The sequence below is a fragment of the Drosophila grimshawi genome, unplaced genomic scaffold (genome assembly GCF_018153295.1).
Source record: "Drosophila grimshawi isolate 15287-2541.00 unplaced genomic scaffold, ASM1815329v1 contig_311, whole genome shotgun sequence".
Classification (NCBI taxonomy): domain Eukaryota; kingdom Metazoa; phylum Arthropoda; class Insecta; order Diptera; family Drosophilidae; genus Drosophila; species Drosophila grimshawi.
Window position 1 is genome coordinate 4,604,694 of NW_025063098.1, and position 25,808 is coordinate 4,630,501.

Consider the following 25,808-nt stretch of genomic DNA (forward strand, 5'->3'; position numbering starts at 1 on the left):
ATTTGTGACACGATTATCGACAGCTGCGGATATTTAGGATCCTTTTCATCCTTGCCACTTCTGACTTTATTCCGAGTTCTGTCTCAATATATTATACCAAAATATTTATACCAAAAAATAATACTGGTATAGCTTTTATTAATATCAGTATTGGTAATGTTTTGGGCCTCCACAAATTTAACGCACTGAAATCTTTTTAATCCTATCAGCAAAAGTTTAATTTTGTCAACAATATGTAATTGCAAACATTAATGATATTTTTTAAATATGTATTTCTTTAGTGTTTGTTTTATATGAAGAAATAGCTGATAAAAATTAGCATATGATTTGTGTTATTAAGTAAGCGTTTCAATCAAAATTGTTGAAATACAAGTTCAAACTCCACTCATTTATCAAACAATAGTAATGTTACTGTTAACTTCCAAATCTTACACGATTTTTAAGGACTTCGTTTATATTTCGTACCTTCCAGTAAATGAGTGTGGTCAAACCTGAACACAGCTAAAATGACTGTCAGAATTGTTAGCGTGTGACCAATTTGTATTTTTCTGATTATCTAAGTCAAATCCACTTTATGAATCTATTCATTAGAGATTATTTGTTATCGACCTGAATTACGTAAATTGTTATCACAAAAAAAGTGCACACTTATGAGGCATACAATGATTTTAACATTCTTATAAACTTCCCATGCTGGTAGGCAGTTGCCACGAGCCATCGATAAGAACGTAGCAAGAATAGCTTGGCACACTCTATGCGAATTCACAATGACTGCGCTTTGATTTTTTCCCAAGCGCACGACGACAATAAATAATCAGTTTTTTATTAGAAATTCCAAGATTTTACAGGCCTTTCCTTTTTAACGACTTCGAGCTTCTGCGTTTCTAAAGTAGTAGCAAATTCTTACCTGGTAAATACAGATGTTGTTTGGTATTCAAAGTATTTTTCTATTTTATTATTATTAGTTCAGTTTTAGTTATTCATCTTTGGCGTATACACAAATAACCCACGATTGTGAGCCCAGGGTAGCAGCTGCTTAAAGTGCTGAACAACCCGCTTGTGTCCAAACATGGTGTTCCTAAGCTGATCACCTTCATTTTCTTGATCCATCATGGTGTCCATATTGGTCTTCTCGCTGGGATCGATTAATACCAGTGGCAGTAGTAGCGATATCACAGGATAAACTAAAGTATTAAATATTTTTTATGATAAGTATAATTAATAGGTAATAATATATATATATATGTATATATTGCAAAACCTACCCCAATCGCCATGATTAAGGATCGCCATGTGAAGGCCACTCAATGTAGGCAGTGGCTGGTTATAATCCAATAATTTCAGATACTCAACTAGCTTGCTGTGATAGTAGAACACAAAGTAATCAAATTTTGTGAATTTTAACTCAAACGCCACAGAGGATAGAAGTATGTAGATCAAATCCTGTGCCGGCGAGCAAAATCGACTCATTTGCAGATCTATAAAGTAGGTGTCCTTGATGTCTCCATGCTCATCATATTGAAACATAATATTATTGCAATAAAAGTCGCCATGGTTCAAACAACGAAACTCGCCCTCAAACTTGGGCGCATAAGCCTGAAACATATCCGGTGCGATGGAGGTGTAAGTTTTCTGGAAAATAATTTAATAAATATATATATCTATATTTGTTGAGGTAATGAATATTTTGTTCACTAACCAACGTGCTCTCCAAATATGCAGCATCATAGAGCGGCAGAGCCTTGATAAGAGATTTGGCTTGCCCATCGCGAAAGTCCTGAAATTTATCCTCTGGACTACATAGATTGCGATCATAGAGTTCCGGATATGGTCCATTTAACTCATAGTGCACTGCGGATGCGGCATGAAACTGTGCCAACTTATCTAACACAGCTTTGGTGTGTACCACATCCAAGCCCAACTGTCGATTGACATTCTTAAAGCTCCGATTGCCCAGATCTTCCAAGATGATTAGTTCCTCGCTCGCCGCATGTGTTGGCTCATAGTATTTAGGCCCGAATGTAATCTCTTTGCTTTTGTCCCTAAACATTTGTTCAAATTGTGGCACATAGCTGCCATAAGTGAGCTTTTCCTTATCGAACACCTTCCAGCTTGCAATCATATCGCGTGTGCTCAATGTTAGCGGCAACAGTTTGACAATATATGAGGTTTCTCCCTCGCTGCCATCTTCGGAGTTGAAATAATTGAGTTATTAGTTTATTTAATTTATAAATCTCTTGCATATTTTACCATTTAGCTCGACAACAATTTTTACGCGCACCACCAAAGACGTAAAGTTTTCGCCCTTGCCACCCGTTGGCTCCACCTTAAAGTTTCTTATGGCTTTGTAGTCTTTGAAGTCGCTTTGCAAGAACTCCACAAACATACTCTCATCTAACCAGTCGGGCAACTCTGGCACCTCCAGCTTCTCTGGCAGCTCTGGCAGCTCCAGCTTCTCTGCATTTTCACTGACCTTCACCATGACGTTTATACTTAAGAATTGCGTTTATACTGTGAGCGAGCTATTGCTGGATCTCTCAATTTGGTCTATACTATTACAATACAGTGATACGCCGCGCGCTGTTTGTTTATAAACAACAGAGCTTTCACGCTAAAAGCTTTCACACAATTACGCCATATTGTCAAACGCGTAAAGCTGTCGAGTGAGTTCGACTTTGTAACGCGTTGAACGAGAGTTGAATAAAATTAATGTGCTGATAATTTGTTTCATTCATAAATGTACTCAGTTGCTGCCCCTACCAATTTTTATATACAAAACTTAATCCATTTTTTTTATTACGACAGTCTATTCACTTTCACTTATTCACTGATTTTTACTTCATGATCTGATAACAATAATGAATATACTCTGTTACATATTGTGTGCAGGGTGTGAAGGTAATATTTTATTATTATTATATGTGCTTGCTTATCAAGTGGTTCTCTTATTTCGTGCACACCTTTTTCAGTTTAGTTTGGTATCAGACAAAGCTCTCAATTGAATTGATTAAGCATTTCACATACTTATTTGGCGTCATCAAATTAAAATAATAGCTTAAAGCAGTGTAGTCTTATATAAATATTCAAATTATTTTCGGTCCTTCATATAATTCTTTAAAATAAGATTCAATTGTTTTTTTCTTCTAATAACATTATATTTAGTTAACTTTGAATTGATATCACAAGATATTAATAATTTCTAAACATCTGTTAGGTTTGACTTAATCATCTATCATGCCGTCAAATATATATTGGATTTCAATCTAACAGGCTGAGAGAAGTGTCGATATATACATATATATATATAGATTTTTTTTTTGGGAAAAATATGCCGAAAATTGTAACAAAACTCAATTAATTTGTCACAGCGATTTGACATGCGGACAATAGAATCTAGGGGATGTGCGGATAGTGCAAAAGAATTACGTAAATCTCAGTTAGGGATTGTTCATAGACTTGTTAATTTCGTACGCTGATTTACTATGGGTAGCATTTAATTAGCTGCACGTGGCATTGACAAACTGACTGACTCATAATCTTAAATATTGCGAAATTTCAAGATTGAAAATGTAAGTCGACTTTCCCACACAGCAGGTGATCAAGTGTTTATTTTAGAGTGCAACTACTAAAGACTACAACAGATAGATTTGACTTTGACATAAGCCGCTAATCGCAGACACGTGAGGGCACTTCATAAGTCAAAGTCAAGCGCGTTAAGCCAACCCTTATAGAGCAGGGGGGTAGCATACAGATGAGCAACCTAATGCGGCATGAAGTGTCACAAATTCATCAAAACATATTGCCAGCTACCGAACTAAATACATCTATAGCAAAACAAGAGCAGCAACCACATCGCCAAAAGGGTCGCACAATGTTACAGATCCTGACGAGCAACCCTCAGGTGGGTCTTGTTAGGGCTACGAATTCTCCCCTCTTCTCTATTTATGCGCTCAAAATTAATTTGCTGTAGCAAAAAAAGGGGGCTCTAATCTGTTGAAAATGGGCGTTGAACGCAAAAATTCCTCGGTATTTAGGCTGAGTGAAAGAAAAAAACAATAATAATGTGAATACTGTCACTGACTTAAAGATACCCTTTAACATTAAATCTTCTATGTAAACTGAATAAAATAGATCTGATTTAAAAAAGCTGCTGTTGTAATATGTCCAAATAAAAGCATACAAAATCTCATGATCTATATCTATGATCAATATTATATAGTTTGTTTAGAATATACAGTATTTGTTGGACCAAACCGAAATGCAAACGAAAATTCTCTTATTTAATCCAAGTTTATATTTTTATTGTTGATGGGGTTAATCAGACATAATTGATTTCTTTAAAGATTCGATCTTATCGATTATCATACCATACCGTTTGCTATGTCTATAGGTGATAGGGTATCCAAACTCTGTGCAATCGGGCCCTTCAAGTGTTACACTTGTTTTTCGCTTCGAGGGATGTTGCAGCAATTGTCATTGTATTGCTGCCCTATCACATTAGTTTATTAATAATAATTTTACGCTTTGTTTACGTTGTCAAATTTTGTATAATCGTTTTTGGTTTTGGTTTTTTTTTCTGGGTTCCTCTGTGTTCTAGTATCTAATGTGACTTCATTGTGGCATCAACATGTGCTGCAGCAGCTGCACATTTTCGCACGTAAATCTAGCCATAATAATGCTGTAAGGTGGTAGAGAGTCCGGAACAATTTTACTGGATTGTCAGGTGGTTGTTGGTAATATTTGGAATGTTTTTAAAAGACGACATTGTACATTATCATTAAGTTAATTCTTGTCATTACGCCTCAAAGTAGCCGCGATTCTCCAGCCAGGGCAGTAGGATTTTAATTTCTTCCGAATATTTTGAAAGCTTAAACATTTCGTCGATATCCTCACAGCCAAAGTCGGTCAACACAATCGGTAGGATTTCCGTTATGACCTCAAAGGCTGAATAAGATCAAATATTATTACAAATACGTAATAACTATAGTCAAGTCTAAAGCTCACCGCAATGTCCATAATCTAGTAAATCCAGCTGAATGTCTGTTAATGTCGGCAATTTTCCTTCGAACTTTAGCAGTTTCAGATTTGCCGCTAGTTCATCTCGGTAATATCGCAAGCATGCATCAAATTGTTCAGTTTTCTGTGCAGGGGCGGTCAAAAGGAGCTGCAGCAGATCCTGTACAACAGGTCCATAAGTAACACTACCGAATTGATAGAAAGCCACATCTTTAAGCTGACCAAAGGCATCAAATTGTCCAAGTAAATTATTGGACCAACAAGCGCCAGTCAATATGACATTAAATGATTTCTTCAGATCTGGCGAATCTATATCTTCAGCTATATGTCGTTGAAAGGATTTCTGTGAATAAACACAATTTGATGTACACATGTGCAATGAATACCGCTAGTATCCTTACCACTTACCACCTTATCCTCATATTCCCTTAAATCATTTGCCCGCAAGCTCTCGTGAAATTTGCGTTGTAGCCAGATTTTAAGATTTTGTATATCTTGTGCTGGTTCCTTATTGGATTCCAACTTTGATAGCTCCTTTAGCTGATGCGGATTTAGTTGCAGATAACGTGCTGTAGCCGCATGATAAGCAGCCAATTTGGAAAGCATCACCTCCATCGAAACTTGGTCTAGGCCCTTTAACTGATTGACAACTCGAAAACCCTTGGCTTGAAGATCTTCCAGATAAAGACAACTGGACTCCTTTGGGGTTGGTAACGTTTTGGGCTTGTAGCTGGTCGGACTAAACGATATACTTCTATTCGCATCCTTGTAGAGTGTTTCTAGTGCTGGAATCACCACTTTATACATGTGCTGCTCCATCTGAAAGTTCCCCAAGCTGGCTTGGGGAAACCTCAGGCGCGTAACTTTGCTCAATTCCTGTGACTTCACCACAAAGTTGATTGTGCGGGAAGCGTTCTCTGTTTGATTATGTTACCGTTAGTGTTTTATGTTTTCGCTTATCGAAAAAGATGAAAGATAAAGTTTACCCGCTAATTTGGCTTGGATCTGCACTCGAAGAGAGTTCGGCTCCGTTCTGATGCGAGTGTTCTCAATACTTTGAAATGAAGGAAACTCCTGTTTTAGCAGGCACAGCAGCACTTTCTCATCCAGCCAGGCAGGCGCTGTGCCATAATCGGTCGAGATCTGTGTTAGAAGCTCGGGCCTCGACATTTTCGTTTCACTTTCAATTGAATACTGGCAGAAGGTTGAACAACTACCGATTAATCAATGCTAGTCTTATCAACTATTCAACTGATACCAGATAAGAATACACTCGAGAAAAAAACGACTTAAGATTTAGAAAATCGCCATACAAAGAAAGTTGCCCTACAATGAAAATTGCCCATCAATGAAAATCGCCCTAAGATAAAAGTGTTCTGAAGATTGGAAACTTTAAGTCGGCAATCCTAAAAATATGGTGTTTTTTCTTTATTTTTTTTTTTTTTTTAGAAATGTTGTCTTCTATTAGGAACTGCATTTGGAAAGGGTAGAAATGCAAACCTGAAATTAGCTGTCATCGACGTACATATAGAATATTATACCCTGAAAATTAGACATATATTTTTGTTTATTATTAGAAATATCCACTCAGGAAGGTAGAAATTTAAGCCTTGGTTTTAAGAAAGACACAATATCTTATAGAAATTGATAATCTAAATACTAAGGTGAAGAACACTGAGCGCCAAAAGAATGACGAGTTTTTTCTGAGTGCATTGAATAGTTGTTTAGCACTGAGATATTGCAAAATGAGGTGTGTACTGTTTGCAAAGTTGAAAAAATTCCCGACCTCATTATTTATGCTTATACGATCAAATAAAACACACCTTATTGATTGTACTAGCGACTACGAAGAAGTTTTCGAGAGTCTACTTTACTTACTAGTTAGTTATACTACACAATTAAAATGCTTGATAACGTATTATCTTATCTATATCAGAATTGAAGATCAATAATTTAGTAAGCAGTGGCATAATAGGTATAATTTAAACACTAATAAGATACAGATTATATTACTATTTTAGCGAGATTTCCATATCAAATTTGCCGAAGGTATTTAATCTATTGTTTGGCTGTTTATTTAAAAAGGAATTTGTAATTTACATATTGATTTTATTGAATGAAATCGGCAGTTATCCACTCAAAGTAAGCTATATCTCGTATCGGCAGTTTTTCTTATTTTTTGCGGCACTTTCTTTACACGAACGAACTTTGAAGCCTTTGCAGATATATCTATAAGCTTTAAGAAATCAAATGTTGATATATTCTACAACACCCTATTATATTAATTTGTGTCATTTGATATCCATCAAACAACCCGACACTAGACACACACACACACCACAGTTTACACATCTATCACATTTATATTGTTAATAATTAAGCTTAAACACATGATAAGGGCAACAGAAACAGGAAACAATATGGTTTGTCGTCCTTCTCCAGCTCACTGATCGACCTCTCTAGGTCAGGCTGTGATTGTAGGGCGAGGCAAAGTCACGCTGATAGGCAACCGGATGCAGATGCGGATGTGGATGCATTGGGGGTCCAGTGGCCACCGCCGACGGATGATGGTGCCCGTTCATGCCCCCGTACATATCGGAACGGGGCTTGTGGCTGTTCGAGGGTGTGCCGCTCAACAGCTCCGCCATGAAGCCAATGTAGGTGATGGCCAGACGAAGTGTCTCGATCCGGGAGAGTCGCTTCTCATACGCAAAGGTGGGCACCTTGCGTCGCAGCTTATCGAAGGCCTCGTTCAGATTGAACATGCGACGGCGTTCCCGTATATTCGCAGCCCTTCTCTGGGCCATGGAGGCGATGCGGCGTCGGGTCTTCTTCGAGTTGGAGGAGGAGGAGCTGCGTCCGTTGGCGGACGGTCGTTGGTTGACCAGCGGTGCCACCTGCGAGCGTTGCCAGAGAGCTGTTAAAATAAATTAAATTATAAATGATGAGCAGATATTCGCTGGAATATAATATTTAAACTATGAAAAACTAACATAAATCGCTACAGGGAAATCCGGCTATCAGCTCCTGATACGGCACTATGGGTGGCGGTGGCGGTGCCTCCTGGCCCCACAGTGGCTGAAATGGCACCTCTGACATATAGGTGGGTTGCTCGCTCGGATGCTGCATTTGGCTTTAGTATATATTGTCTTATTCGTTTACGATTTTCGATCGGTTTCTGTATTTTCTGGTTTCTGTTCTGTTCTGTTTGGAAGCCCGAATTGGAATAAATTCTGATTGTACCGTCTGCCTTGCAATGAGCTAACCTCGTTTGGCTTATTGGATTTTTTTTTTTGCCACCCCTTCGATGTGCAGCATCTGCCACACGCAGTTGAGGCGGCCATTTTGGATTGGCAACAGTTTCAGACGTTCTGATTGGCTAGCAGCTATTGGGGGTTGGGAGAAATGCCAAGGCTTTCGTTTTATCTTTACTACGTCGAAGCGTATAACTAGAGCAATTTAGAACTTAATGAAAAGTCTTGGAAAATTCTGACGTGACTATAAGCAAAAGTTGAAGATGGAAATGAATATAATTTATGGTTGAATCTATTTATATTATATTTGTGTTATAAATATATAAAAATATACCATTCGTCTAACTTATTGCGAAGTAAATTTATGTCTTAAGATCTGATCGAGTTACGTTATTTACGCAAGCTTATAATCATTATACTTCTAGCTATAACTATTTTGCCCATGCATCCCTGGCTCTTAAGTTCTACCTTTATTCGGTAGATGGTTGGTGTATTTACTAAATTTTTTGACGACTCATAGATGGCGCCAGTATTCTGTTAGTTCAAAGCAGCAACCGGTATTTCATTCGAAAAAGCTTCTCATTCATAATTATAATTTGAAATATATATATGTCTGAATAATATATCCTTCCAAAAATATCTGTATAAATAGGCCACTTCACAAAATTACTTTATTCAATATTTATGATCAGATTTCATATTTGCTTCAAATGTACTTTTGCTTATAAAATATCAAATAATTGTTAGGCAGTTAATATTTTTTTAGGCAAGAGTAAAATGTAATATATTTTTTTTAATTTGGGTTATGGGTTTTTCAACACAATGAATACCCCTAGTGTTTTGTCCATCTAACTGTTGCATGCTCTGTTATTGTTTATAAAACTCTGCCATGAATCACGCTCTCATCTAATATTTGAATCATGTCTGCAATTCTCTCACGGAGAGGAAAAATATAGAGCGCTGGCGCGGATAAAATTGCCGGCAATTACGCTCTTCTAAGTATAAGAGAAAATATGATAATTGATGTGACTAATTACTTATAGCAGAAATAGCTATACATTTGTAAATGTTGTTTTGGATAGTTACAGTTGCCACAAGATTCAGGCTCAACTGGTAACTTAAAAATGCATTAAGGGATTCATAAATATTTGATTGACAATGAAAGGGAATTTTATTGAAAAATGTTCCTTTGACTTTTAATGTCGTTTGTGATTTAACTTTTTGAGATCAATAGGGCAATTTGTTTTTGCTTGATGAGATGACCGCTTGACGAAAATGATTCAAAGGCCATTTATTCTGTCAATAATTTGAAATTGGATATGAATTGCTTTAGCTACAATTCCCCAAACTCCACCGTTCCCCTTGTCAGACTGCAATTTCACTTTGAAATCTAATGCCAACGGGGGGTTGTTAAACTAACTCAATTTATATTTCCCTTCGTTGATGTTAATCTATTAAAAGCATAACAAGTTTTTCTTTCGCTCTTATATAAATATACATATATATATAATATTCATAAATAATGCACTTGACACCTTTCTAGAACAAACCATGCACAAGTTCCCAATAATTCTCGCAAATTTCCAGCGAATGCAAAGTTCAAGTGAAAATAAGAAAATTCTCAAGACGATTTGTTTGTGTCTGCAGCAGCGCACTGTGTAAGATTTATGTTCTTACATCCCAACATATTTATATATGTATATGTATATAGCATATAATGTATATTATACGCTTATTCGTGTATTCTTTATCAAGAAAAAAAAAGATGGAGAAGAAGTAGATTTTCTGTATTTGTGTGCGCTTTGTTGCAGCGCCATTTGCTTCTATCTAATTTTCCACACAAATGCATTTTATTTATGATGTCATTTGGGGATTTGTATGCGTAAAGAAAACAGTCTAACGGATTAGCTCTGCCATATGCTACATTTTTGAGGCGTTATTCTTGTTTCGTACTTACCTAAAGAGGATTATCGCATTACGCATTGTTTATTTTTTATTGCCCTCGTGGAGCAATGCAAAACGAGCATGTAAAAAATGCTGTAATTTCTGCTTTGGATTTTTAAGCCGTAGGCACATGTAAGTTGATGTTATTTAAGTGGGATTGAGTTAGTCATAGATTCATTAGTTAGCATCCAACAGAAAATAACAAAATGTATAGTTCATATTTTATAATCTTGTAATTCTGCTTAAGCCAGTTGTTATTTTATATGCAGTTTATAAGTACTAAATCGAAAATGTGTGAAACGATTATTTCTGCAACAGGCAGATGGAAGGATTATTGCCCCCATCAACTATATATATCTTATTGATCAGTATCAAAATTCGAGTTGATCTAGTCATACTGGTCTGCATGAATACACCGATCTCAGAGACCAAAATGAATTGCAAATTTGTCATTACATGTTCCATTAAGCCACAAGATATATTTGCTGATAAAACTATATTTAATTAAAGGGAACTTAATCGTCAATAGCAGAACACTTCGCCCAGTACTCAAATCTACAGTTGTTGACCGACAAGTTGGCTTTGTAGTAAGTTTCAAAAAAAGAAGATGGGAAATACTTGTAGTAAACCTTGCAACCTAAACACAAGCTTTAAATCAATTCCTCAATGGAACCGGTATTACGTTTGGCTGATCAATGAGCTGGTGGAATGACTGTAGGGGAGAAATCACTGCACTATGTTGTGCGGGTAAATCTGCTCCTAAGGACATATTCCAGGCTCACCAGCAGCAATAGCAGGAGCAGCAGCAGCAGCAGCAGCAGGAGCAGCAACAGCGAGGAGCCAGTGAAAATGGATTATACGGTGTATCAGATGCCGCACAGTCAATTGAAATCGCCACCCATATTGCTGTTGCATGGCTTGAATATGAACCGTTCCATTTGGCGTCGCACTGCCCGACATTTGGCGAAGTTGGGATCACGATGGGTGATCGCCGTGGATGCACGCAATCACGGCGACAGTCCGCATAGGTCGCGGCATACGCCAGAGAGCATAGCTGCCGATGTGGAGGCTTTTATATCGGATCACAAACTGGGACGCGTCGTTGGTCTGGGACACAATATGGGCGGGCGAGCGTTGATGACGCTGGCGTTGACCAGGCCGGAGCTTGTGGAGCGTCTGGTGGTTGTGGACATAACGCCGGGACCGCTGCCCCAAATTGTGCTTGGGACATTGGAGTTGCTCAGGCTCATGCTCAGCGTAGCTCCGAAAATACCCAAGCACTTAACCCTCGACGAGGCCCAGAGATCCATAATACCTGCATTCAGTAAACTTGTGAAAAACGATCTTTATCTGCTGCGGATCATTCAGAATCTGAAGAAGCTGGAGAGCGGCACATTCGACTGGAACGTCAATGCCCAGGCCATTATTGATAGCTGGGAGGAGTCTATGGTCAACTATGAGCAGACTCTCTCTCACCTGGAGCCCTATCATGGTGAAACACTGCTCATTGCGGGCAATAAAGTCAAGTGTGTGACTCCAGCGAATGTTGAGATTATGCGCACCTATTTTCCCAATTTGCAAGTTGAGCATTTGGATGCGGGGCATCAAGTTCACTTGGATCAGCCACAGCAGCTTGTTCAACTAGTTGTGAATTTCACCAGAAGTTGCACGCATTGTTTAGACTAATAAATTAGTGAGTGAATTGGTTGCTGCTTATAAAACAAAAACCATATTGGATTTTAGAAAGAGAGAGAGAGAGGGGGACAGAGTTAAATATAATATTAAAATATCTTTATATAATACTGTATAAATAAGGCTTAAGAGAATTGCAGAGAGGGGGAATAAGTTAATTTTAAGTTAATGTGCACTTATAATTCTCATTTTATAGAAATGGCCGGTTGCAATTTTTTGAGAATATTTAATTCCTCTAGCTTTAAGAGAGTAGTAGGCCACTATTAATGTAGAACTAATGCTGAAGGCACACAGAGCAACACCTGGCATTAAGTACTTTTGGTACACTCTTAATGATGCTCCGCCAGGTTTGGCATCTCAAAAATGCACCATAATTTCTACATCAATAGTCAATATTGGTAAACCATTTTGTTGCAGTCAGTATTTCTCAGTAAAAATATTTGTCATTAAAATTAAAATCAAGAATATAACTATTAAAATGTTGCAATTTTTAATTACATATATTTTAAATGAACAGTATTCAATGCAATAAGGAGTCGCATTGACAAGACTTGATTTTGAGGAAAACCAGAAACAATCTTTCAGGCAATACAAGTTATGAGTATATTTGTTCTTTGCGCTGGGCGCTCAGCTTGCAGCAGTTGCACATTTAATCTGCATATGTCTTTCATCCATCCATTTCATCTTTATCGACAAACAGATGTTGGAAAACAGTGCAGAGCATTAAAAGTGGCAACTACAACATCAAATCCCTTTTCAAAATGTAATTTAAATTTAAATTTAAGTTTTATGTGCGCAGTAATTGTTCTGACAACTATCAACTAATAACTACAACTGTTGCTGATGTTGCATGATGTTGATCTGTAATAACAGTCTGTAAAATAACTTTCAAAAGTGTACGTAATATACAATATCGATGTCGATCCCCAGCTAGAAGAAGATAAGCGCAAACGTTGTGAATAAAGTGAAGTGAAGTATTCGATTTAGCTTTGTCTGCCACAAGAGTAAGCTCAAGAATTGAGTTCAATTTCATACAGTAGATAAATTTGTGCGTAATTGCAACTGTCTGCGCCAGAATTGTTTTGACTGAAATAAGTTTGTAGCTGAGTACTTAAGATGCTTGCCACAGCTGTATTTCAATAAACACACTGAGCGTCTTCAACATACACACATCTATAGATATTTGTGCATTTAAATGACAAGATATTGTATACGGAATGTCGGCGAAATAAATCCGCTGTCAGCACATTTCTGGAGACCGCAACCCTTTCGCTGAAAAAATAAGAAAGAAAAAAGAAATGAAACGACTGCGCAATTTAAGTAACTGACAAGGAGGTTTAAGCATAAGGACGCTGAGTATGGAGTGAAAGTCAAAATCGATGCGAAATCAACGTGGCAGCCAATTGAACTGACAAGCAGTCGTCATCCATCCACCCACTCTCCCTGAGCCCCCTCACCCACCCACATTTAGCAACATTCTCTCTCTATATCTTCTCGTATACATTTTAGAATTTTGATACAGAACGAAAATCAGCTTCAAGTACTTGAGTGGAATGAAATAGCAACGACTACAATGCGATAGCATGAGGTGAGTTGAGCAAAGAAAAAATATAGCTACAATGGTATACAATTTGGAAGCTTTCGTTTGATTTATTTGCGTTGAACGTGCGCCGTTTGGACCGCCCGGGTTTGCGAGCTGCCTCTTGCCACAAAATTCGAGAGTAGAAAGGAGCAGAAGAGAGCAGCGCTAACAGGTACATATTAGGGGCAATATTTGCTTATTTGGTTGCCCCAATCAGCGGCAGGCTCATTTCAACTATGCAGCACATCATTGAATACCTTAAGTTTAATCTCATGTCTTTACCTAAACGCTGTGTAAATTAAATGTAATTCACAATTTAAATTATTCTAGATTAAAACTCAATAATAATAATAAGCCTCAGGCATGCTGGCACTTAATTAAAAAATTCTTAATTCTTGTTTTAAGCTGACACAGTTTTACTCACTTATTCATATTTCACCCATGTTTATATTATCGATTTAAGAAGCATGCCAAGAAAGTTTTAAACTTATGCTTTTCTTGATTTCAAAGAACTTTCTTTAATCGAAAACAAAAGTAGTGCACTCAACTATCCCAACACAAACACAGAGTAAATGCAATTTTCTTGTTGCACAATCATCAAAAACAAAGCATCTTCAAAGTTTTGTCATTGAGTCGCTTGGGTTGCCGTCTCTTTGTTTGTGTATGTTTTGGTCTTAATGAGGATTACGTGAAATTTCATTATGCCGCACAATAAATAAGTAGCAAGATAAATAAACAGAGACGCCTCGACATAGATATCGAAATGAAAGTGTGGCAGTGAGAGAGGAGGATTGAAGGAATTGCTAAATAGACACGCAGACATATTAAAATTTAGACACGTACATATTTTATTGGATGTATTTCAACACCGTGACTTTGTATATCACATTCACCCCCACTAAGAGGAGCTAACACAGGCTGCGCAACATCAAAATCTGCTGCAACCAACACACATGGCAACCAAACTACAATAAAAAAAAAAAACAACAGCGACAACAACAACAAGACGAACCACATCAGCCACATCAAAACCCCAGCAACAACAACAGCGACAGCAACGAGAAATGTTGGTTAATGTTGTTGGCATTGGCATTGCCAGTTGCCAGTTGCCATTGCCAGTTGGCATTGTCGCAGTTGTTGCTTTTGGCCCGTTGTTCTCTACGGCTGTTGCTAAATTCAAATCCTTTGTTGCTCTGGCTTTCGCCAGATGCTGATGGTAAATTGCTTTTGCGACACAGTGCCCGCAGGCAGTACGCATACGCCTACATCTTTCAATAATAGTGTTTGCCTAAAGCGTTCGCATATCACAGAATAAATCAAATACTTTAATTTCAACTAAACTGCTTACTCAGACTGTCGCAGTTCGTTAATTAAGCTCGAGAATTAAATTGAACTGAATGTTGACATAAAAAGAAGCAATACACAATAATCGAATTACAACCAAACTAATTTTCAGATTATTAAATACAACTTTAAATGCAAATCTTCTTAATGAGATTAAATTAATGCAACATATTTTGCATTCTCAATCTCAATCTGAATTAACTTGTGCAATGTACTCCCCAATATCTACTTTATACATCTAGAAATTTTATTAAATTTGATATGTCTTTAGAAGTTTACATGTAGAGAGCTCATTTTTCATTTATTGTTTACCATTGACATGGGAAAGTACAAAACCTGCCAGCCCTATAAAAGTGTCAAGTTACTTATTCAAAAAAAAAAAAATTTATAAAAAAATTAAACTACTGAAGTCTGCCGAATGGCCAGCTCCCACGTTACTCTATCTGTTTCCGAGATGGAGTGCAAATCCGTCTTGGGTGCATTGCAGCGATTGCATTTTTGACGATACCAAAAGTTGTCATTGAAGCAATAGCAACAATTCCAATCGTGCTTCCGCGGACGCCACAGAGTCTGACCAACTGTGGACATGGCGCCGGCATCCGACTTGCTGACCCTGCAACGATTGCAGGTCATGCGCCACACAAAGTTGCTATTCCTGCACAGCTCACAGACCCAATTGTCGTAGGCGGGCTTCCATTTCTTCTGGCGCTGACGACGCTGTTGCTCGATACCCGTTTCCTGGGCGTAACAGAAACGTACGCTTTTGCCCGGGCGTGTTGAAAGGTAGGCGGGCACAACGCTGAGCACATGGCCCAGAAATTTCGATCCATTTAAATATTGTATGGCCGCCTGAGCAGCATAGGCGTTCGTATAGGTAATGGTCGCCTGACCCTTCGAGCGCCCCGTCAGCTTATTCTTGTACACAAATATCTTTGGCTTCATGGTCAGCTCATCCATCTTGATGCGGCCAATTTTGCCAAAGAACACTACGATATCATTCTTGGTCAAATTCTGACGCATGCCCAATACAAAGATTGTATCCAACCGAAGTGCATATATTTCATCGGCAATCTGTATGGTCGGTGGTGCTGGACTTGGCTGACAGAGTCGCGCGATGCCATCGGTTGGGGCACAATAGCCCATCATTGTCAAAAGGTCAAAATCTAATGAATTTGTGGCCTCGTCATTGTCATTGGGTGTCAACGGCTCTGTTGATCCTGTTTCAATTGCTGATGTTGCATCTGTTGATACCGCTGCTGTTACCGTTGCATCTGTAGTCGAGCCATCGTTCATGTTGCCACAGTAGCCGACGCCCAGCAGCAACGATCCGCGAGCATCTCCGCCACCGTTCTCCAAGCGGAACTTGTCGAGATCCTCGATCGCCGTGCTCACCATGTCAATGTAATTTTGTTTGTTTACTTGCCGCTCGTGCAGTGCAAAAAAATTTTGAGCTGAAAATAAATTTTCACACACCGAATCAACAGTCTCAAAATCCATTGTTAATAAAAACTGTAAAAGTAAAATGATTTTTTCCTACCCAACGAAATACGAACCGTTCCCTAACAAATATTAAAATCTAATGAAAACTATATACTATAAAACTCAGCTGAACAAAACATATTCTTCAAATTGTCATGGATAACTACGTTCTTTCGAATATAAAATATCGATCTCACTATCCTGGTGCGTTTTTCACACATTTGAGTATTTCTCCGATATTCCTAAAATTTATAAATTCCCACATAAGAAACTTCAAAGATGCTTTCAACAGTTTTTTCAACTATTTCATTAAGCATCTTATGAAAATTTGCTTTAACTGAAAAAGTGCAACTGCAGCAGCCCATAACTAAATTAATCTAAACCCCCCGCGTACCACCCCCTACTTATGCAATAAGCTGATGACTTTGCACTTTCGCACGTTGAGTGCGAAATTGATTCATAATTTTGCACATTTTCATTTTAATCAGTAAAGTTTGATTACGTTTTTATGGCAACGGTGCTTAACGGTTGAACGTTAAGGAAAGAGCCGTTAATGCTCTCAAAAAAGCAAATTATATAATCATTTTTTATTTAAGTAAGCAGGTGAACCACAAATGCAATACTCGTAAAATTGTTGCATGAAGATAAGGGTTCATTATGATAAAGAAATGTTTAAAGGCTGGCGAGAAAAGAATTGTAATACTCAGCGATGTTCAGCGTTATTCAAAAATTGCACCTTTTTCTACAAATATACAAATAGTTGCATAAAACATAATGTTGGCGTGGCATTATAAGCATTAACTAACATAATATATTCAAGCGTCTTAAACTAAAAAAATCATAAATTGTTGGTTTAAAATACTTAACACGAAAATACATTTATATAGTGTATTTAAATCTCTCTTTTTAATAAACTGAAATGGATTCAAGAGTTATAATCTGCACTGCTACTGTATATAGTACTTCATTCATAAGAAATTGTTACTAGTAAAATTATATATACGTCTTAAATAATCTAAAATACCTAAGCCATGTGCAAAAATCTGCGGAGAAATCCATTTATTGTTGTTTGCAAATTCAAGTGTTGCAATCTGGGAGATACTAATCCAGTTGACTGGCAACTCAGTGCTGCCTCTCGAGCCAATTAGTTGGCAATTATTTTACTAACGAGCAACCACATTAACCCCACAAGCAAAGAAAAAGCTTTGCCAAAAATAGACGGACATTAGTTCGAGGCCAGCTAAACAAAAGTCACCAAAGGAACAAAGTTCCCGAGTGGCCGACTTTTAGCGCCTGAGTTGATAAAATATGTGGCGTATTTAGAGCAGAAAGGACATATTTCTATATATACGTATAACGTCTTTCGAACACGGCACTAATAAGCAGAAAACGCGTTGTCTTTTTTCTACTCCCCATCCTATACACAGAAAAAAAACGATCTTAATTTTTAAAAATTAATCTTAGAACTTGTACGTTTTTCTTAGTTTTAGAAATAATTTGTGAAAATAGGAAAACATTTTTCTTAAAATGATTTAATTTTTCGCAAAGCAAACACACAGATTTTTAGATATAAATTCAGGTCCCTTTTTTTTTGAGTGTTGATTGCCAAGTGGTGTTCTGCTTTTATGTCGCCTCTTTACGAGCCACGCCCCGAATGACCTTATCGACATTAGCAGCGACAACAGGCGGCTTCATTAAGAGCCAGGCAACAGGAGGACTTCACTGTCTGCCACACAGTTTGCACAATTAAATGAAACGCCGCAGCGGCGTCTCAATTTCATTTCGTCGTCTGCAGACAAGCTTGGAGCTCATTAGGTCAAAGTTGGCGGTTGCTGTTTGCTGTTTGCTATTGCTTTTATTGTGTGCCGTTAAAGTGTCTGTCCCGTGTCCTGGGTAGTGCATGCTGTCTGTTTTCCTGCCATCAGAGATTGCACAACTAAATCATAAAGTGTCCTTATGAAATCGCTTCATGACACATATATTTTTTTTCATAGAAATTGGCAAAATTAAGAATCAACTTGTCCACATTCAGTTGAAAGGAGATAAGGACTGAGAAGTACAGTCTCGTAGGTACAACTTCAACGACTCATAAAAAATCAACACAGCAAAAATTGTCCATAGCACACAAGTTTGACGTTTGTCTATAATTGGAAAAAAAGACAAAAGTGCAGCGCGGCGGAATTTGGCTTGAACTCGAGTCATCTTTTTTATAGCCTGTCATCAACCCACATTTTCAAGTGCAATTTTCATGTTGCTTCGTCCTTTTCATCCTTGTCTCGCTTGGCGGCAACTTTTGCTAATGAATTTGCAGCAAACAAAGCGCAAAGCTTTCCACAGCCTGACACGAATCAGTGCTATATATATATATATATATATATATATCGTTGAATAGGGTTGGACAGTTCACATACCTTTCTCCCCAGACAAATTGCGAAGCGCATTGCCACATAAATCAATATTAATAATTTATAATCCAAATTTAATTGTGATAAATTACGTGCAGTTATCAGAGAGCACGAATCTGATTATATGCTAAGTGTCATATGGACTTTGATTGGGAATAATGGTTAATGGGCACATTAAAGGGCTAATGCGACAAACAAACTAATCGCAATGCAATTGATGGCAAAAATGCTAGCATTAATTTGGTGATTATAAGGATTCGAAAAATACATTAATTCTGTTAAAGAGTTTTTGGATATTTTCAAATAATAAATATATGGAACAAGAGCTGGGACTTTATTTATATATATTTTTTAAAACTTTTTCTTCGTCAAACTAAGCAGTATCTTTATTTTGCCCATTTATATTTTATTGTCGGCCAATCTGCGCACAGCTGCATTGTCTTGGCCGGCTTAAGGTGGTTAAAGGCTGTTGGATGGAAAACAATGGCAATAATAGCTGACATTAAATCCATTTAATCCGAGCAACTGAATAATTTACGATGGCACAAAGGACATGCAAAAAAAAAACGAGATGAAAATGGGAAAAAGAAGCTCAGCTCTGAGATAGTGCATCACCTGCAGAGCGAAGCTAATCGCTTAATGAATTTATTTACCCCAACCTCCCAAAACCCAAAGACTCAGCTACGTGGCAAACCACTTGAGTCTATTCATGGCCCCAGGAGCTGCCAGCATGGTGAGCCTTGAGTCGGTGGCTCAACATTTTGTTCCTGCTGGCAATGAGTTTGTCATGTGTTTTAATCAAAGTTTGCTGCTGCCAAATCTCGCCCGTAATTGTCGACAGCTGATGCGCGGAGGGAGGGAAGTGTGAGTTACCTGATTGTGCATTTTGGGTGGGAGTGGTGGAACCGCAGGACCTCTGACCAACTTGTACACTTTGTGTTGTGAATTTACTTAGCACTTTCTTGCACACTGCCACTGCTGTTGACTTGGAGTTGCCTCCTCTGTAGGTGCAACTGCGGTTGCTGCTGAATATTTGCGTTTTGTTGCAGTTGTTGCCTTCGTTTGCCTTCGTTGGCTTCCAGTCCGTGGCATGTTGAGAGTATCACAGAATAGAATGCCGTTTCTGTCCTCGTGGTGCCGATTTAAGTGTCAACAGAGTAAATGCAATAAACACCATTAGCTGCAACGACAAAACGGCAACAGGACCAACGGTCTAGGGGACCCTGTAGTCGAGCCAGAACTTGTTTTCATGTTTTACTTTGCAACGAAAGTTTTGCAGCAAAGTAGCACAAGAATCGAGGCCACAAGGTAAGCAAAAAGAAAGAAAATAAAAAGCCAAGCACCTCGCAGCCAGTTGAAAATGTTGCGGCAACAAAAATGCAAACAGAAACTTAAGTGAATTGAATGAAAAAGTTTTGTCGAACTGCGGGTGCCATAAACTGAATGCGGTTCATAAGACTGAACCGAACCCTGAACCGGTAACCATGAACGCAGTGTGCAACCTTAGGTCGGGTTTAAGTAGATTGCGTAATTTACTTATGCTTCTTCTTCTACGACTGTTTGCCGTTTGAGGTCTGCAGATAATTTTTGCGGTTTTTATTTTACTTAATTGATTAGATTTACGAGCATTTTGCGAGCTTGTATTGAGCACAAAAAAAGATTAAGATCAACAGTTAAATGGCAATAATAAATATCTATAAAATAATATTTTTAAAATATTTCATAAGTAAATAAAATAATAAATTTATAATATTTATAGTTGCATCTATCTTTGAATTTCATCACATATATAATATGATTAAGTATTAAAATATTTAAAATGTAATTTCCATTTTTGTGACTTTATATTACTTCATAGCAAGAAGGAATATATGTATAAAGGCCTTCGGATATTGGATAATTTTTGACGAAGATATTGCAGTTTGAATGTAATGTATTAATAAGTATAAACTTAATTAACGTGTGTTGCACTCGCTTTTATTGTGGTTTTAATTCAGCATATATTCAGTACATATTTAAATAAGAGCTTAAGGCGAATTAAGTAAGAATGCTCTAGTCGCAAGCGACCGACTACGAGATACCCTAAATAAAAATCTGCACCCATCATAAGTCGTACAAGTTTTAAATATTTAAACCAATACTCTGAAATAGTCGAAAAATTCAAAGAGGACATGTCCAGATCGAGTCGGCTTTTAATAAAGATTAAGAAAATATATTTCATTATGCTTAATGGGATCACTGGTGATTTCTTCTGCCTATTACATACATGTTCATTCCTTCATTATACACTTTTTGAGGCATTTTAAGTCGATTAATGGTATAAAATAAGAATCGTTGTTCCCTGGTAAAATGTGTTCAAATGTTAAACTGTATCACGTCAAGTGCAACTGAAATTTAATTAAAAGTTTTGTCACGATAAGTCGTAGATTGTGAATTACAACAAGCTATGAAAACTACCATTTACAAGGGATTTTAAAGACGGTTTCGCTTGTAAGATATTTATTATAATGTACTTTTTGTAAAACTTGAACTAGTAAAAAATTAAAGTTTTTTAAAATATTAACATATCTAAAATGTCATACAGTTAAATTATTAAATTAATGTTTAATCATTCTGTAAAATAAACTAAAGGTAAAATTTATATTAAATTAAATTTATTCTAAAAAAATTATGCATAACTAAAAGTAATGTTTAACTTTATGTTATTCATTCAAAAACCAAATATATATTTTTTCTTTAACTTTTTCTAAAATTTCATATTTTCATAGAAATAGTAAAAATATGTTCATAATATTTCTGAAATCAGATTCCCACAAGAAGTCTTGTGGCCCATTAGCAACAACTTTATTTCTTTTGCACAGACAACAGATGTTCCACATAGAAGCAACCACTGACAGCTATATAGATACATATATGCGTTATATGCTCTCTATTCTCCTTTTCTCACATATCAGCCCACTTATCGCTTTGTTTGGACCACAAAATAAATGATGCCAAATGCTGCAAAACAATAACAACGTACCCTGCTTTTTGCCAGCACATTTCTCTGGAATTTCTTTCACAGAAATCCACTCAACTTCATGCACACACACACACACATATATATACATATATAGATATATCCGTAACATACTCACACATTCACATTGAATGCAACTCTTGCGGTTCATTGTACTTTACGAGCATTTTTAGCCCGACTGAGCTCGCGACTTCCGCGTTGTTTTGCCGCCATTTTGTTAGGTTTTTTGTGGTTCGCCTTTTTTGTGTTTGCGTGTGTGTGTGTGTGATTTTCTTTTTGTGTTGCACGTGCATCGCACAATAGTTTGAACCCCGGCTTGCCTCAATTGTTTGCTCATAAATAATGGGCAATGTCATCGCAACTGTGGCGACAGTTGGCCCTCAGAAATTGCCTCATTCATACATATATTTACAGTTGGCTTTAAAGCGCAAGTATCGAGTTTACAACCAAAAATCACGTATACGCCGATAAGCCATGGAATGCTCAAAGTCCAAAAATTGTCATATTCATTTGGTAAATGACACGTTGGGGAGTTGACCATTTTTGAGTTGTGGTCGCATTATGCTGCATTAACCCAAAAGCCTGGTTGAAAGCCGACAACTTTTTAACCACATTTTGGCGATATGGCGAAGAGTTACATACACACATGCGACTAGGAACGAGTGTGTGTTAGTGTGCGTGTGTGTGTGTGTTCTGTCAGCTGTTCGTGTCTGTGTGTGTGTGTGTGTGTGTGTGTGTGTGTGTCTGCTGACAGCTGTTCGTGTTTGCTGCCAATGGTGAGCATCACATTAGCCACATTTTTGCACTCTACGCTCATAATTCACTGAAATTAATTGTCGCATTCAAGTTTCCCTTCGTTTAAACCAAAAAAAAAAAGAAGTTAGTTTGGCCATTTTATAGCGCTTTTTGCGCATACATCTCAGGGGGGCTGTTACCAGCACTATTATTGATGACAAGGCCAGTTGGCTAGTTTCTTTTTGTGTTGGCGAAGCGCTGCTCAAAATGTAATTTATGGCATGACTTCTGCGTTATTTCAACTTAAAGCTCGGAAAAACTTTCGCATCAAAAAGTTTAATTCGATTTGGGCTTATCACTCTGACAATCTAAAAATAAAAACAAACGTCTGCTAACATTTGCTGATGCATTGAGGCATAAATGAGTGCCAACATGTCATCGGTGCTTTCCACTGCGATGAACATTCAGCAATTTCTCAAGTTTGTTTGCCAAATGAGTTTGGCAAAGGTTGAGCGCTTAGGCTCACTGCCAAGCATCCATTGTTAACCCAAAACTAACTTTAAGTTAGCAAAAAACTTGAAACAATGTGTCCAAAACAAAGTTGGCACTCGGCTTATATAATTATTTAGCAACAGTTTATAGCCGTTTTCACTTTGAGTTTTAAATCACTGTTCGCCATCTTCACAAATATGATATTAGGCTGACTAAATTAAAAACAAAATTTGTTAATGCTTTTAAAAATTGTTTGTATTGTTTGTATTTAAAATAAATGGTTTTTAGTATTCTGTTAATGAAGTCTAATAAGAGCATTTCCTATAAATTTAAGTACTTCTTATGTCAACATTTGATACTATTCAAAAATTATCCGAATACCGCATAAGCCGAAGTCATTACTGTTCCAAGGGAAAAGTGCCCATTATAAAAAGTCTGTTGTTTGTGATTTGTGCCTCTTTTTGGCGAGTCAGCAAAAAAAAAAAGAAAAGGAAAACGAGGCAAAAAAGTGTTTTGAAAATTATGCAAAACAAAACATAATAATAAAATTTAATAAAAATGCCAAGTGAAGAGCCGCAAGGGCGACGCACGAGGAAATGGGCAGCGAAGTGCGTTGATTGTCTCAATGTGGACGGGGCAGCTTGCAACATTTTTTATGCAAATTCCTGTGTCCGCATTTTCGAGTAGCCCAATTTTGGGCCTGAAACCTCGGGAATACTGCCGAGATTATGTGTAAAAGGGCTGTGGGTATTTTGTTTAGATATTTTTTCCTTTTTTCATTTTCAGCTCGTTTTTAACATTTTATTTATCAGGTAGTTGCGTATACAGCTGCACTTTTGAACTAATTTTATTACTTTATTACAATTCTTAAGGAGCTGGCTCTCGTCTCCCAGTTCGGATTTTCAAAGTTCTCTGCCCTCTTATCGCTTCTTCATTGTCGGCTTTAAGTTAATGCCCATTCTTGTATTGTTGTTGCCATTTATACGAATGGCTTTTAAAATAGGCAAATAAGTACTTTGTAAGTAATTTGGGCGCCAGCTGCTTGTACGTGGTGGGGTCTGGTGGTGGGTGTGGGGTACTAAGGGGCGTAACTCACTTACCGCCCATTGGCAGACACTCATAAAAATAAGTCAAGAGACAGGCCTCGAAACGATGCCATTCAAATGCTAAACAAAATGAGAGCAGCAAAAGGCGCACAATGCAAAAAGTTGAAAACTTTTGTTTTGTTTTATTCGGTTTTGGGGTTATAAAATGAAACGAATGTAGACAAAAGTTTCCGCCGTTTGAAAAGTCGGCAAATACGCTTACCCGACACGCCCTCACAGACACAGTGGGCAAAGAAATTAATACTCTGTGTCATTCATATATATAAAAATAAATGGTTTTCAAATGTCATGTACGTATATTTGTACAAAATTTATTTTATTTATAAAGAGAAAGAAATTAAGAGAGTATAAATTTCATTCATTTTTGGAAAAGTTTAATATTTTAATAGAGATTACAATAGTTTGATATCCTGTTTTCGTTCCACTTTTTAGCTGTTTTTTTTGTCGTAATATTAATAAATATTTCCTTTTATATTTCAATTATATATTTTGCTATTTTTAACATTTTGCCCACTGTTTTCTAACCCTGGCGTCTGAGGGCTTCAATGCGGCCGGAAACAATAAAAACGCCGGTCGCACAATGCGCTCTGCATAAAAACTGCTTATTACGCCGTACAGAGGACTACGGTATTTTTTCGTGCCACAACCCCACTGCCAAAGCTTGAACAACAATTGAAATAAATGAATTTGCCGAAAGGATTGCGGGACGAGCGCACATAAATTGGCATATTACAATACTGAGAGAGGAGGGGAATAAAAAAGAATACAATATTTCAATTTTTGTTTGTGGAAATTTTTAATATTCAATCGGGGCGTTCTGAAAATCATATTTGCCATTTATTTTGTTTTATAAAAACTAGAATCAAATAGTCCACCAGTTTTGTGTCCCACACAATTCCCAAATGGCATTGACTTAATTAACTTTTCACAAAAAAGTGCGTATCCAGCAGAAGTGAAACCCACTTGGTGTTAGTGGGATTACGGACACACATACATCGGCACACACACACCCGACTCACACGCACATGGATAACACTTAAAATTAAGCCAATTTCATGCGTCGTTGTATACAGGACATAGAACGCCTCCCAAAAAAAAAACGAGGCACCTATTTCAAACTCAATTAAACACGGCAGCGTCCGGCCATGTCCCAACGAAACCGAGCAACGGGTGCAGGAAACCTGTGGAGACTCCACTATTTTCTGGCCACTGCAAGTGGTCCACGTTGCCGCAGCTGTTTTCAATGTGAGTGTATTGTGTGTGTATGTATGTGTGTGTGTGTGTGTGTGTGTGTGTGTGTGTGTTCGTGTTCGGGTTGGTGTTTTGTGCTACTGGGAAAACCCCTTTCTGCTGTTTACGTTTAAGCTGATACCCAGATTTTTGCTCGTCCATTGTAATCGTAAAACTTCTTGATGAGGAATGAAATAAATATATTTAGAAATCCTTTGCTGGTAGTTTTATAATCTATATAATATAAATTATTCAACGGAATAACGTTTCGAATTGCCTCTTTTCTTTTATCGGATTAAATCTGAATATGTTGACTGCAGCAGTTGCTGGACCGGATTTTATCTTATAGTGATTTTTCTTAGTATTAGAGCCAGCTTGATATGGAAATTAAACTTGAATTGCTATTTACAAGTTTGCATATCAAGAGATTCCCCAAGCCCCTCTTTACTGTTTGTCAATTATTTACATGGTATGTGCTCAACGAGGACAATTTCAATTTGCCTTTAGATA

The 25,808-nt window shown here is 37.3% G+C and overlaps 5 protein-coding genes across 5 annotated transcripts; 1 reads left to right on the forward strand and 4 right to left on the reverse strand.

The window, feature by feature from the left end:
* Nucleotides 1–408: 408 nt before the first annotated feature.
* LOC6564247 lies at nucleotides 409–2,636 on the reverse strand. Its single transcript, XM_001990352.3, has 4 exons — nucleotides 2,251–2,636; nucleotides 1,700–2,187; nucleotides 1,266–1,632; nucleotides 409–1,184 (listed from the first exon to the last, which is right to left on the reverse strand). The coding sequence occupies exons 1-4, from the start codon at nucleotides 2,480–2,482 to the stop codon at nucleotides 973–975; spliced, it is 1,299 nt and encodes a 432-aa protein (XP_001990388.1). The 5' UTR covers nucleotides 2,483–2,636; the 3' UTR covers nucleotides 409–972.
* A 1,907-nt stretch (nucleotides 2,637–4,543) lies between these two features.
* LOC6564246 lies at nucleotides 4,544–6,186 on the reverse strand. Its single transcript, XM_001990351.3, has 4 exons — nucleotides 6,003–6,186; nucleotides 5,425–5,933; nucleotides 5,005–5,359; nucleotides 4,544–4,944 (listed from the first exon to the last, which is right to left on the reverse strand). Exons 1-4 carry the CDS (start codon nucleotides 6,184–6,186, stop codon nucleotides 4,796–4,798), a joined length of 1,197 nt encoding a protein of 398 aa, XP_001990387.1. The 3' UTR covers nucleotides 4,544–4,795.
* Nucleotides 6,187–7,431: 1,245 nt separating this feature from the next.
* LOC6564245 (protein Fer3) lies at nucleotides 7,432–8,145 on the reverse strand. The gene is made up of 2 exons (XM_001990350.2): nucleotides 8,010–8,145; nucleotides 7,432–7,933 (listed from the first exon to the last, which is right to left on the reverse strand). Exons 1-2 carry the CDS (start codon nucleotides 8,143–8,145, stop codon nucleotides 7,476–7,478), a joined length of 594 nt encoding a protein of 197 aa, XP_001990386.1. The 3' UTR covers nucleotides 7,432–7,475.
* Nucleotides 8,146–10,864: 2,719 nt separating this feature from the next.
* Nucleotides 10,865–11,933, forward strand: LOC6564244 (protein ABHD11). Its single transcript, XM_001990349.2, has one exon. It carries the CDS (start codon nucleotides 10,923–10,925, stop codon nucleotides 11,898–11,900), a length of 978 nt encoding a protein of 325 aa, XP_001990385.1. The 5' UTR covers nucleotides 10,865–10,922; the 3' UTR covers nucleotides 11,901–11,933.
* A 3,125-nt stretch (nucleotides 11,934–15,058) lies between these two features.
* Nucleotides 15,059–16,407, reverse strand: LOC6564243 (transcription initiation factor TFIID subunit 15). The gene has a single exon (XM_001990348.3). The coding sequence runs from the start codon at nucleotides 16,327–16,329 to the stop codon at nucleotides 15,229–15,231; it is 1,101 nt and encodes a 366-aa protein (XP_001990384.2). The 5' UTR covers nucleotides 16,330–16,407; the 3' UTR covers nucleotides 15,059–15,228.
* Between the last annotated feature and the right edge of the window lie 9,401 nt (nucleotides 16,408–25,808).